At 60.6% G+C, this 13,762-nt stretch overlaps 1 protein-coding gene across 4 annotated transcripts in view; it reads right to left on the bottom strand.

Annotated features, from left to right (window-relative positions):
- OSBP2 (oxysterol binding protein 2) overlaps window positions 1-13,762 on the bottom strand; it is a 181,653-nt gene that overhangs the window by 26,132 nt on the left and 141,759 nt on the right. For all 4 annotated transcript variants that reach the window (XM_012763940.3, XM_075996700.1, XM_012763938.3 and 1 more), the window contains one exon: window positions 5,075-5,328. In XM_012763940.3, coding sequence (XP_012619394.1) covers window positions 5,075-5,328 — 254 coding nt within the window. The remainder of the gene's footprint in view (window positions 1-5,074; window positions 5,329-13,762) is intronic.

Raw genomic sequence — 13,762 nt, 5'->3', positions numbered from 1 at the left:
TGTGGACTGTGAATGCCCTCTCCCCTGGCCAGTGGCATAGGGATGTCCCCAGGGTTCAGTGGGCAAGAAAATCAGTCTACATGAACATCATAGAGGACAGCACGCCCCCGGCCAGACCCTGCTGCCCTGGCTGCAGACAGAACCTGCCTCACAGCCCGGGCAGGGTCACCCCCAGGAGGATTGGGGCAATACCCTAGGGTTCTGCCCAGGGCGAGAGCCATGAGGCCAGAACACTGGGCTCAAGACCAAGCTGTGGAGCAGCCGAGGCCATCCAGGAGAGCCCAGGTGACACAGCCCCAGTCCTTGAACACGGACGCCACGGCCAGGGGTGGGGGCAGCCCAGGGACAGATAGCTGCGATTCCAAGTGCAATAGCTGGGCCTGCAACCCTTGGCAAAATGACCGCTCTGGGCCTCAGGCTGGCACCTGATTAATACAGATGGTGACAACAGGCTGTAATGACACCAACCTCACATGGCTGTTGTGAGAACCAAATAAGCTACTGGAAAGGAGGCTTGGGAGGACTGCTCTTGTCACACCACCACCAACCCACTGCCTGTCCTCACCAGGCACACTGCTTCCCACCAGAGTCGGGCTCACGGGGCACGAGCAAGCTGGAGGGCTTTCTTCCCACTTTGCAGTTCAAGTACTCAGAGCACGAGCTTGGGACGTGTATCACTTCAGCCATTCTCCACCTTAAACCAAGTGACAGATCCAGTGCCACCATCTGAGGCACACCTTGGCACCTGTGGGGACGAGGATATGGGGGAGACCATGGCCACGTCCAGGCCTGGCCGAGCACCTGTGCGCAGGAGGCTGCGGTTCAAGGCTCATTCTAAAAACCAGAGGCATTTAACAACGCTGCTGCGAAGCTTCTCCTGAATGTCGCGCTGACTCGCGGTTGCCCCGAACACTCATGCAAGCAGGGATCTGCGGGGCTGGCCTTCTTCAGGGCTGAAAAATTGCCCACTAGGGAATTTTGGCAGACACTAAGTGATTCACTCATTTGCTCCTGTGTTCCTCCATCTCCCCCCCTCCCAGCTGGGCTCTGTGCTGGCTGCTACGGGCGGCCGGGGTGGGGAGGGCCGAGTCAGCGGGCGGGCGGGGTGGGAGAGGGCAGGGGAGGTGTTCCTGGCCTCCTGCCCCTGGTCAAGGGGAGGGTCAGGTTTACGTCTCCACCTGATGCTGCAGGCTGTGTGGAGCCAGGGAGATCTGGGCTCGTATCCTTAGCTGCGACCCTGGGCAAGTCGCTGGTCCCCTCAGCCTCAGTCTCTCCATGCGTAAGCCTGCCGAGTGGGGGTGAGGTCTGCATGTGCGACACTAACGTGCCACGCAATGCCTGGAAAGTTCTTCCCCGTTCCTGTGCTGGCTTCTGCTGGCATGCTGGGGCCGAGGCTCACAGCCGGGTCCTCAGGAGTGGGGGGGCGGGGGCGGGCTGACTCAAGCTGGCGGACTGCGGGAAGGCGCCTGGCAGCGGCTGTGGGTTCCCTTCAGGGTGGGGGAAGCTTCACAGAAGAGATGATGTCCACCTGAGGTGCCGACAGGTGGGGAGGGGCCAAGAGACTGTGGCCACCGCAGATCTGGGGAGAAGCCCAGGCTGGCAGGGGATGGAATGGGTGGCCCAGGAATCGTGTGAACCCCCTGTCCTTGTCTCCCTAATGGCCCAGAACATCAGAGCCAAGCTGGTCTCTCCATGTCACCTCAAGGGGAAGGAGAGGCAGCCACTTTCCTCACTGGGACAGTGAGGCCACCACCCCCACAGTCAGCGAGCTTTGCCCAACGACCAAGCCCACCACACCTGGGGAATGTCCGTAGAGGCCCAGGAAAGGGGACCAGTGAGTGGGTGGGACGACCAATGGCGGGCTCTGGCGCCACATTGGTGTAGGCCCACCCCGGCCGGGGTGTACAGACACTACGCGCAGTGACGGTTCCTTCTCTGCCTGGGAGAAATCCTCCTCCAGGCCCTGCTCTGCGGCTGCCCCCTCTGCCCTCTGTGGGCCTGGCCGTGGCTCGCCCTGGCTCCCCGGCCAGCTGTGGACCTTCGTAGGCCCTCCCCAAACTCGGCTTTAAAAAGTGGGCACGTGAGCTGGTGGCCCTGGGTAGACCTTTGTAGAGCAGGTCACACCGGTGAACACACGTGTGATGGTCGGTCACTGTAAGAGTCCGCTGGACTGCCTGGTCCCTGTGAGTCCCTGCCTGGCACAGGCCTGGGCTGCGAAGGTCTGGGTTAATTGTCCACCAGGTAGTATTTTCCTAACTTTGTGACAAGAGACAGGGCTGCCCTGAGTTCACTGTGGGGCAGTGCACCTTGCAAGGCCCCTTGCAAGGCCTGCCAGGCGCACCCTCTGAGTCCTGCGAGAAAGAACCCTGCCACCCGCAGTGCCACAAGAAGGGGGAAGGAGGCTGGAGCCCCGAGTGGTACGCTCGTGGAAGACACACAGTTTCATGTCACAAAACACTGTTCCAGGCCGGGCCATCCCTCTGGAAGGGGAGTGCAGTGCGGGCGGGGTGCTGTGGGTGCTGAGTGGCCTGCAGGCGGGGGCTGGGTGCAGAGCTTTCTCGCTGACCTTGTTCAGGTGAGGAAACGGGACTAGACGGGCTTTGTAAAAGGTAACGTCACAGGCAGATGTGAGCGGTGGGCCACTTAGAGTTTCTCTGGAGACATGAGACCCCCTTTGAAACAACAGTCCCACTGGGCTACTGTTGGGGACACAGGTGAGTAAGACACTCAGCCTGACCTCAGGGAGCACAAAGCCTGGAGGGGCAGCTGAAACATTGGTCTAAGCGCAGCACTGTCCCTGGGAGCCGCTGTCCCAGCCAGGAGGAAGGACTGCCCAAAAGAGGGCTCGACCATGGTGACATCCATGTGGGTTCTGAAGGATGAACAGGGATCTGAAAGGTGGGGAAGGAGTGTTCTAGAAGGTATGGCACTGGCAAAGGCATGGAGGGTAAGATACTGCATTGTTGTTGAACATTGCCAATCCAGAAACCTCAGAGCGCCCGAGGAAGAGGCCACACTTGATGTGAGGTGAGGATGGCTGGACTGTCCCCAGGGAGCAGTGGGCTCGTGGCTGGGCTTGCACCACTAGCCGTGGCTCCAGGGCGCTCGGGCAGTGTCCAGAGGCCCCGTCCCTGCCCTGCAGGAGGTTGGGACCTAATGGCTTATGATATTGATGGTCTTTCCCAGACTTGAAGGAGGTTTAAAAACTGTCCCCCTGAGCCTTCTCCTGAAGGCTGGACAAGCTTTGCTGCCCCGGGGGAAAGGGGGGACGAAGCAGCTGGTCCTGTCCATGCAGGAAGGAGCTGCCTGCCCAGGGCCTCTTCCACGCCTTGGGCTCTGTCAGAGCCCACAAGGTAGAACACTCAGCATTGCACTGCGTGCTGGAATACGGCACCCGGGAGAGTCTGCCCGGCCCAAGGTGCCAGTGGGAACACAGATTCCCCAAACTGCGCAGGTGCTGCTGGAAGCTTCCTGATCACACCCGTCAGGGCAGAGGTGGGGGGGTGGAGTTGCAGTGGGACACCCACAGTGGGGAGGAACAACGTCCTCTCACAGGGAGATCTGGAGGGACTGAGGATGATGATTTGTAGTTTCTGGGGACAGATGGGGGTGCCTTCTGTCTCTGAGTTCCCAACTCCCCAGGAGTAGAAGTACAGGGACCTGGACCCACAGTCTCTGGGCTGTAATGAGGACAGTGGCCCCGAGAGGACTGACATAGGAAAATAGAGTGCAGATGGCAATGGGGTCAGACAAGCCACGGCCCAGCTGTCTCAGCAGCCTCCGTACACAGGGCCAACCACCGCTGGGCGCAGGGGGCTCGAGGGACAGACACCGGTACACATGCCTACTGGGCTCAGGCAGGGGGCGCCTGCGGGCCAAGTCTCCGGGCCGTCTGGGATGAGAGTATGCCTCGCTCAGCTTCGGGCCCCAGGGTGGCGATTCCCAAGGCTGCAGTTGGGCACTGCAGGCCTGAGCATGTCTAGGCAGGTGTGGGTGGCGGGGTGGCCCTCCTGCCTCACAGTCGTGTTGCCAACAGTCCAGTAAAGTGGGCTTGGGGCAGGTCTCAGATGCGCAGGGTTTATTTAGCCTGGGTACTTGGCCTGCAGTGGGCTCCAGTCTCTATCCTTCCACCCTGCCCTTGAGTTTCCTGTTGGACTTAGAGCCTGGTGCCAGCTCCCAGCCCAGCTCTGGTTGGTCTGACCACCTAGCTTGGAGGCTGGGTCCCCTCCTGGAGCTGTCAGGCTCTTGGGATCCTGACACTTCCTCCTTTGTAGTGGCCCCCATTTCTGCACACCTGCTCCAGCCCCTGGCTCCCAGCAGTCCATCCCAAGCTTCTTACAGTGGCACCCCTGGCCTGGATGTGTCCCTCTGTGGGGCTGTGCCTGGGATAGCAGTCAGACCCACATCTGGCAGTGGAGGCCTGGAGGAGCACTCACACTTCTGGGGAGCACTCACCAGGCAGGAAGAGGGAGAGCCTGAAAGCACAGTCAAACTCTACACTCCTGCCACCACCGTGGGACCCTCCCGGCTCCCAGTCACGGCAACATGGCTTCCGGAACCCAGTGAGAGTGGCTCACTCCCCAGGCTGGGCCTCTCGGTTTACAGCTGTGGTCACTGGCAGTGTCTGCTCTCAGGTGGGCACGACCTTGGCAGACCTGGCTCCAAGGCTCTTATGGCTAAGGGAGCCCCAGTGCTCCCCCGGGGCATGTGTGGGCCCCGATCCTGGTGTGTCTGTGGGCTGTACCCAGGAGGAGGCCCAGCGTGGCAGCTGTGTCCCTGCTGTGTGGGGCCCTGACTGTCCTCACCCAGGCACCGGACCCCCTGCGGCCTCGGCCGGATTCCATACCCAACTCCGGCTCCCACCAGACGGTTACAAAGAACGTCCCCACCCAACAATGGCTGCGTGGCAGAGGTGACATAGAGAACCCGGAGAGTACAGGTGGGTGCTGGCTTTGGGAAGTGACTTGGAGCTGTAGGAAACGGGGCCCTGGCCTGTGTCAAGCACCCCGGTCACCCACTCAGGGCCCCAGTGCGAGCGCCCAAGAGCCCCAGCCAGCGTGGCGGCGGTACTCACGTTGATCATAGCATTCGACGTGATGCGGAAGAGCGTGGCCCGCTCGTTCACCGCCTTCAGCTTCTCCCCACTGTCGGGCGGGATCTTGAGGCCGTCCAGCTCGTTCAGGGAGCGCTGCAGTGCGGCCCCGTGCTTGGCGATGAGGTCATTGCACGTGCCGAGGTCGTCCAACTTCAAGGAGAGGTTCTTCAGGGTTTGGTGTAGCTCACTCTTGTCAGCTGGAGTGGCAGTGTCCTCGTCGTCCCCAGAGTCATCTGTGAGGGGAACAGAGGTCGTGGTCATTACCAACCGACACAGCACAGGGAGGCCTGTGAGGCCTCGGCTGAGTAGGGCAGGTGGCGCCACTCAAGAAAGATCAGTTCCCTAGATGGCGCCCGTTCCTGCTCCGGGCCAGGCTCCGGCAGGTGGGGTGGGCACAGGCCCACCTGGTCTGCAGGAGGAGCTGTGAGGGGACCAGCTTACACGACAGGCCTGGGCTGGGCTGTGGAGGGCGCAGGGCAGCAGTGCAGCTGCGTGCAGGGCAGCGGCTCCTGCAGTTGAGGACTGCAGGAGACGGTGGGCCGCGCTGGGGAGACAGGTGGAGGCTGCTCTGTGGGCAGAGCCCCCCAGGACGGGGCCTGGGCCTCTTTCCCAGCGTTGCAGGCCCACCCCAAGCTGACCAGCTTCCCCCCAGCCAACTTCATTTGCTCTCTGCTCCGCGTCCACGCCGTGCCCTGCAGATGTTGCGCGCTGCTGTCTGGGGCCCTTCCCACGTATCCCCGCGGCCTGACCTCCTTCCCCTCCCACACCTCTGCAGAGGTCTCCCCCTTGGAGGCCTGACTCCAAACTCCGCCAAAAGACCCCCATGTCACAGAAGTCCCCTCTCCCTGGCTTCACCCAACTGCCCTGCCGGAGCACAGCACTGTCACGTATGCAGCCCCTTCTGCCCACGGACACTGGCTGTGGCCTCTCAACGGCCTACTCAGGGCAGGGCTGTGCCATCCACAGGGGACAGATGAAATTGAGGCTCCGAGAGATAAAGTCACGTCCAGCTACCCAGAAGCCACCCTTCCCCAGGCTGCTGGGGCCGCCACGAGAGGGGCCGGGCAGCGACCTCTCTCCCCGTCTACACCCCCCTCTCACTGCTCCCTCGGCTCTGGCTCTGCAGAGGCCCTCGGTGCTCCCTTTCCTGCCAGCCCAGCCTGCGTCCGGGGGGCGAGGGGCTCTGGGGCCTCTGAGGGGCGCACTGTGGCGGGTGGGTGGGGGCCGTGCTGCTGCCTTGGCACGGGCGCAGGACAGCAAGAGGCTGACGCCACCTGTGAGCACTGGACGCTGTAACTGCCAAGGGGGTTCTGAAATGCCCTGTTTCAGAGACAATCAGCAAAACCACTTTTTTAGACAAAGAAAATCTATAACCTGAGATATATATTTTTTAAAAAGAATGCACATTATGAGAGAACATTTCTTACAACGGCAGGCAAGGTGCATGGGCGTGGGTGCAGCTGAGTCACTGTTCCGAGTGTGCCCTGAGCCAACAGCAGGGTCAGGACAGCCAGCTGTGTGGGGCCCGAGCCAGGGGGAGCTGAGGGGACATCCACTGCACACTTTGTCCCCACTGGCCACAGGGGCAGAGAGCCTCCCACCTGAGCCAGCCCAACTGCAGCCCCGAGATGGCCCAGTGTCGGGAGACCACACGTGCTGGGCCACCCTCTCTGCAGAAAATGCAGCTTGTGAGAGGCCAAGCCACCAGCGTAGGGGCCAGAGCAGGGACCGGAATCCAGGTCCATCTGCCACAGCATGTCATCTCTCTGGATCGCCGTGGAAAGGCCCCAGCAGCTGCTGTGACCTGTGTCTTTCTGGGTGCCGGGCCTTGGGCCAGGGGCTGCCTCAGTTAATGCATGCGACGATCCCGTGAGGCAGGTCTTTTTGGAACCTGGGCTCTTAAAACCTCATCACTGGGCACGTGTCACCTTCCCAGGTTCAATTACGTGAGAGCCAGAAGGACAGTGGCTCTGCAGCAGGAGGCCTCCAGGGGGCGCACCGGCTGCGGGTCAGCCCTGGGGGGACCCATTATCTATGCAGGAGCTGGTGAAGAGGCGCGACTAGCCCACTGCCGAGCACCCTCCAGTGTGGCAGGTAGAAGCAGGTAACCACATTTCTATTGGAGTTGGTATTAAACAGGGAACCTCAGGAAATGGCTCTTAAGGTCCAAATTCAGGCCCCCAGGGACCACAGGGATGGCCTGTTCTGGCCTGAAGTTGCTGGCTGTGCTGCTGGGGGCGGATGGGAGGACGCCCGGGTCAGTGGTTATGGGCCAGCACGGTCTGTTCTGCAGAGATGGGCAGGGAGAGTCCCCCGCTAGATGGACAGCGAGATCAGGAGGATGAGGGAGGTTGGGGCAAATGGGGGAGGGGTGTGAATGAATGGATGCTTTGGGGTGCATCACCGAGGAGGCCTGTCTAGGCTTGTGGGTTCCCAGTGGCAGGCCTGGGCTGGCATGTCACATGCAGGAGGGCAGGAGCTGAGAAGGAAGCGGGGGCAAGTGTGGGACATGGAGGAGCAGGATGGGGAGGAGGGATGGTCAGGGCCCCAGGCACAGGCCAAGGCGTCTGGCCCTTGTCCACTGGCAGAGGGAGTGTGTGGTGGTTGACACACGGGAAAGATGAGACCGGTGACAGGTGGCAGCATGGGCAGACGTAGGGGCACAGAGGCCAGGAAGGGGTGGGCTCGGGCAGGAAGGCCCCCTGCATCCTGCGCAGGCGCACTGACGGTCACTCCCACCCAGCTCCGCTCATAGCCGCACTCTCATGCGTCCCCACACACCCACCGCCCCTCAAAGAATGGGTGGCATCACCCACCTCCCACATTCCCACAGCGAGACGAGACACGAGACACGGCTACTCGGACGCACGCGCTGAGCACAGGGGTGGGAGCTTCGCCCCAGGCCAGGTGGAGGCGGAGCCCAACGACGAAGGGGACGTTGCCTCCGAAATGTGAACTCTGGCCACACCTTGCCCAGTTGTCAGTTTTGGGTGAGAAGCCCTCGCACGAAGCAAACGTTGGAAAGTTGGGTGAAACTCAAGATTAGAGGCACAAATAAAAACTATTTAATGTGACATTCCTCAAATTAAAATAAAGAAGTGGTGACATTATATTACATTATGCTTTCTGAAGGATAAACTGGCAGATACTGACCCAGAGTGATGAAAATGACTCCTTGGCTTCCACCGTCCACTTCTTCCCCGACGGGGATCTGCCGGATGGGACTTACTGCAAAGGAAGGACGCGATGGCGTGCACAAAGACACCTGGGGCCGCAGTTCTCCTGCTTATGGCTGCGGGGTCCTCCGGCGTTTATGACCTATGGTCCCCCCACCCCACTGGGAATAAAACTCGGAGACAAGGAATGCCTGAGAGGAAGGTGAGTATCGGCCGCTACAGGAGCAGCCAGCGACAGTGACACTCACTCTCCTTGGCTGCTCCTGGGGCTGAGGTGACAAAGTCACCCTCCCAGCCCTGGGGGCACAGACTGTGGCAGGAAGGAAGGGGCTGACGGGCTCCCTGGGTGGTACAAAAACTGAGGAGGTCGGAGGGGACAGGCTAGAAAGTCCAAGTCCCCTGTCCACATCTAGCCCAGCTGCTTCCATGCGCAGTCCCCTCCAAGTCTTGGTTCCTCACGTGTGCGGCAAAGGCACCAACGCCCGCCTCACCGTGGGGAAGGACCTGGGGCCAGGTGCCCCCGTCGGGTGGAATTACCGCCACCACCGGCAGCCTGTGCCGGCTGAACTCAGCGTCTGTCTCTCCATTACCTCCTAGAAAACGCCAGTCCTTTGAAGAGACAACTGAAGCAGAAGTGGCCCTGAACACTGGCCGAGAGGGTGAAAGGCGTCACCATCCAGGACGCGGGCAGGGTGGTGCCTGGCCCTGGCCAAGCCGCGGACGAGGGGTAGCCGCAGTGGAAGTGGTAGCTAGCCCCTGCTGAGCCCCTGCCCAGACAGAGGTGGCCGAGACCTTGGGCAGGGCTCTTCCCAAGTGGCAAAGATGCATTTGCTGAGGGCTCAGAGCCCAGGCCCCAGGGCGGATGATCCCGAAGTCCCGCTGGCTTTGCTGGGAGGAAAGCAGAGTTGAGGGGTCGCTGCTCTATGTGCCTGCCACCAGAGCCACCCCATGGCGGGCTGCTGGCCTCTGATCACATGCTGTGCACCAGCTGCTGACAGCTGGGCCCACTGGGGCACTCCGGTCTGCACAGCGTGCTGGACAGAGGCGCCACACCTCAATCCCTCCCAGCACGGGGCCTCCCGAGAGGGGCTGGGCACGGGGAAGACAGGGTGAGCAGGAGACGCGGTGGCTGGGCAGCAGATGTACGCGAGGAGCCAGTCAGAAGGGCACAAAGCGCATGCGGCAACCTCCTCCCCCACCTGTGGGGGATCTTCCTGCCCCCCCGGGTGGCCTGTAGCTGTCCCTCCCTCTCTCTGGGGCACACGCTGCCTTCCCTGGCCCAGTGCCCCTCACTGCCAAGCCCCTGCAGGCAGCTGCTCTGCCTCATTCATTCTGGCCGCTGGCTGGCTCTGCACTCAGCTGCTTTTCCTGGGAAACGCTGGGTGAATTGCACCTAGACCCAACCTGTGTCTCAGCAGCCTGGGAGCAAGCTCTGGGAGAGGCAGCCTCCCACTGGTCAGTGACGACGCATCGGGGAGAGACGGCAGGTGCCCTGCCCTGCAGCAGGTGGTAATGACAACTGTGTTGACAAGGGCAGCTGAGGCTTATACAAAGTGCCAGCACTTTATGCAACGCTGGACAAATAACTCATTCAATTCCTTACACTTAGCATCCTCATTTTACAGGGGAGGAAACTGAGGCTTGGAGGGCCCCCAAGTCATTCTGGCCACTTTCCATGTCTTACCGCAGGCCGCACTGAGGGCATCTCTGTACAGTGTGCCTGGGGAATGAGCTAGAATGCTGGGGGAGGCACGCCTGGTTTCCACGACCGTGCAGCCAGGGAGCAGGCCCACCCCTCCCCCGAGCAGCGATCCCACCTCTTGCAGGGTTTACCGGGGCATCTCATCCTGCCCCGCCGGCCTGTGTTGTCTCACTCCTCCTCCCAGGCTGCCAACCTTGCCCGGAAGCGGGTAGAAACAGGATGCTCGAACAAGGGGGGGGGAGCTGCAACCCTGCCACCCTGCCCTCATCTTAGCAGGAGGGTGGTGGCTTGGCACAGTGGCGTCTGGGCTGAGACCACCGGGCGGCCGGAGAACAGCAGAGGGCAGGAGCCCGCGCTGCTGGCTGAGGGCTTGGGCTTCCCAAGGACGTGGCTCACAGAGGAGGACAGTCACCCAGGGAACCAAACCCGCGGGTGGATGGAAAACTCCAGAGCTGAAGGGCTAAGATGGAGGCTCCGCAGCGGGAGGCCACCACACCAGGGACTTCTGCCTCTCCATCCGCCTGCTTTGCGAAGAGCCAGTCCTTTCCCTGCTGCGCCTCCCAGCAGGCTGCTGGGATGATCTTTCTGAACCCTGCTTGCCCCTCCCCAGGCCTCTCGCTGGCCAGCATGCTCCTGATGTACAGATCAAACGATCACAGAAAAGCAACACCGAGGATCCCGGCAAGCCGCTCTGCTACCTGCACAGGATGTGTTTCTGAAACAAGGACACCTGAGCGTGGGAGGTAGGGAGCTGACTCCGCTCTTGCCCAGCGGCAGCTCGGGGCCAAAGGGGGCCTGTGCCTTCTAACGAGAATGACGGCTCCTGAATCTTTGGCCAATGGTACTTCTGGGCCTCACTGGCTAAAGTGACAAAAGCAAACAGCAGCTCCAGCCGTGGAGGATGGAAGCAACAGTCAGCATCACCCTCCAGGCCAGGCACGGCTGGAGATGAGGCGCAGGACAGCTTTGAGACCGCAGGACCACGCACGACCACGTTGAGCAAACGACCGTGGGATAAGCACCCCAGCCCATCACAACTGTCTCTCGAGAAACAGATTCCTAAAACACTCGTCCATTTTCGCAAGCTACATAGAGGAACAGAATTCTCTTTCTTGTTGAACGAGAATTCATGCCTAACACTCAGATGACCAAGGTGTTACAAGGCAGCCGTCAGAGCTCCTCTGTCCATCTCAGCCAAGCCATCAGAGTGTGGCAGTGGCCTTCCATCCGTGGTAAGTTTCCGAGTGCACCTGTTTCCAAGCCTTAATGGCTGTACTGGTTGTGGCTTGTGTCACCCTCCAATTCACGTCCTTCCTGGAACTTCAGGATGAACTTTATTTGGAAGGGTCAGTGCAGACGCAGTGGATGAAGACGAAGCCACGCCGGAACAGGGTAGGCCCTCAGTCCGGTACAGTGGGGTCCGTGTGAGAGGAGAAAAGACACAGAGACGTGATGATGGGGCAGAGATTGGAATGAGGCATCTGCGAGATGGGGGACACCAAGGATTGCTGGCCACACTGGAAACAGAGAAAGGCAAGGAACAGATTTGTCTTCAGAGCCTTCAAGGGATCACGGCCCTGCCAAGACCTTGATTTCGGACCTGTGGCCTCCGGAACCGTGAGAGAACAAACTTCCGTTGTTTTGAGCCATGACTTGGTGTGACTTGTATGGCAGCCCTAGACAACTTAACACAACACATACTCGCTAACTTATAGCTCTGGAACGAAGTCCTAAAATCTTGGTGTGGGCAAGGCTGCGTTCCTTCTGGAGACTCTAGGGGAGACCGTGTCTCTTGCCTATTCTAGCGTCTAGAAGCCACCCTCATGCCTTGGCTCAGGCCCCCTCCATCCTCAAAGCCGGCAGAGTCACTTGTCGTACCTCTGCCCCTCCGGCCTCTCTTTGCAGGAGGACTCAGGAGGGTCACACTGACCCACCTGGATGATGCAGGATGGTCCCCCATCTCGGGATCCTTAACCTAATCACACCTGCAATGTCCCTTCTGCCATATAAAGCAACACATTCATGGGTTCTGGGGATCAGGACATGGACATCTTGGGAGCCCTTATTTGGCTGTCACTCGTGTCACCTTCTCACTCTGCGGCTCACTGTTACAGTTGGATTTACTGCTCAGAGGAGAGGTCCCTGGATGCCCTAGTTGTCACTGAGATTCCTTCCTGGGCACAGAGACCGCACAGGTCCCTGTGTCCTTCCTGAAAAGCCAGGTGCATACGCCTTCCTGGCCAGGCTCTCTGCAGGGAGGTGGCGGCCGGGGGTGGGGAGGAGCCAGTTCTGGCCCGGGCAATCCTGCTTCTGACTCCACGTGGCCTAGGCCAAGTGCGCAAGTCCCTACACAGGGGAATCAATGCTTTTTCTGGGAAGGATAAGCACCTAGTGTGGCCAGCACATAGCTGGGTACACATCAGGGCCCTAGGCCCCCAGCCCAGCAAGATCTGTCACCTCCCATCGACACAGCTCACTTTTACACATAAGTGTCTGGAGTTTACTTCAAATCACAGAGGCTCGGGACTAGAGAGAGCCTGTCTGTTCAGTGGGCGCCCAGCCCTGCTCTGCCCCTCAGGGCTCCCTCGGCCCTGTCATAGCTGGATCAGCTGAGGGGCCACCTGGGCCGGGACCCTTTCTACAGAGGCTCCTAGGAAGGAGCAGGTTGCTGTGGTAACAGCCAGCACAGGGGAGCCAGGTAGGCTATTTTTAGAAGTAGAGCATTTTTCCATCTTTGGAGGAAAATGGATCCAGTTTCTTAGCGGGGAAGCCCTGCCAGGGGCAGTGTTTTGGACTGAGAAACACAAAGGCTGCACGTGCCTGTTCTGGTTGGTGCTGCAGGAGCAGAGGCTCCGTGCCACCCTGTTTTGCACCGCCGCTTGCTTGTTTGTCTGGGGGGCCCAGCTGTGCCCTCACCTGCCATGAGTTCTTCGGGGCCAGGGCACAAGATGACCAGTGGGGCCCCCTCTGCTTACACGTGTGGCTGGAGCTGAGAGCATCCCTGGGGACAGGAGCAGCCCAGGCCAGGCTGGGAGGCTGGCACTCAGCCCTCTACTGCACCCACATCTGGCGCTGGCTGGATGAGTTTTGGGGAGATGCTGCTAAGATGGGTCCTGGCAGAGGGACAGGATTGCAGTGGGAGGGGACAGGCTGGCAGAGGCTGGGGAAGGGCCTGGAGGAAGATGCAGGGAGCTCCTGCAGGGTCCTGGGCAGGAAGGGACATTCAGATGGTTCACGCCCTGCCCCCCACCCCAGCAAGGCCTGGCACGTCACCCACCAGCAACACCATGTCCTTTAGCTGTCCTAGTGCCACACATGGAGACCCCGAGGCCTCACTGTGTGCTTGGAGACTCTCCCGCTTCTGTGCCGCGCCACACACCACTCCAGGTCACTTTCCTCCCATCCTCTGCTAGAGGCCCAGTCGGGTCACTTCCGCCGAGTGGCCTTGACCCTCAGGCTCCCCAGCACTGGGCCACTCCACTGGTCTCTGGGCAACTGGAGTAGCATTTGGGGTGATGGCTTCTTTGAGGGCGAGGCTCGTACTTGCTCATCTCCGCATTCCTGCAGGCCAAGCAGGCCCTGGGGGGAGCAAAGACAGAGAAGCCTTGACCTGCTCCCCCACCACCCCCACCACAGCAGGGGTGCCTGCATCATCGGTGCAGCATGGGGACCACTGTGCCCAGGGCCTGACACCCAACTGTCACCCAACTGGCAGGATTAGCTCTAACCAGCTGTGCTCCCTTGGGCCAGCAGCGTAGTCAGTGGGGACGGGCACTGCTGTCCCTCCCC

The sequence above is a fragment of the Microcebus murinus genome, chromosome 22 (assembly GCF_040939455.1).
Source record: "Microcebus murinus isolate Inina chromosome 22, M.murinus_Inina_mat1.0, whole genome shotgun sequence".
Classification (NCBI taxonomy): Eukaryota; Metazoa; Chordata; class Mammalia; order Primates; family Cheirogaleidae; genus Microcebus; species Microcebus murinus.
Note: the sequence above shows the minus strand (reverse complement) of the source record. Positions and strands in the feature narration are given on the sequence as shown.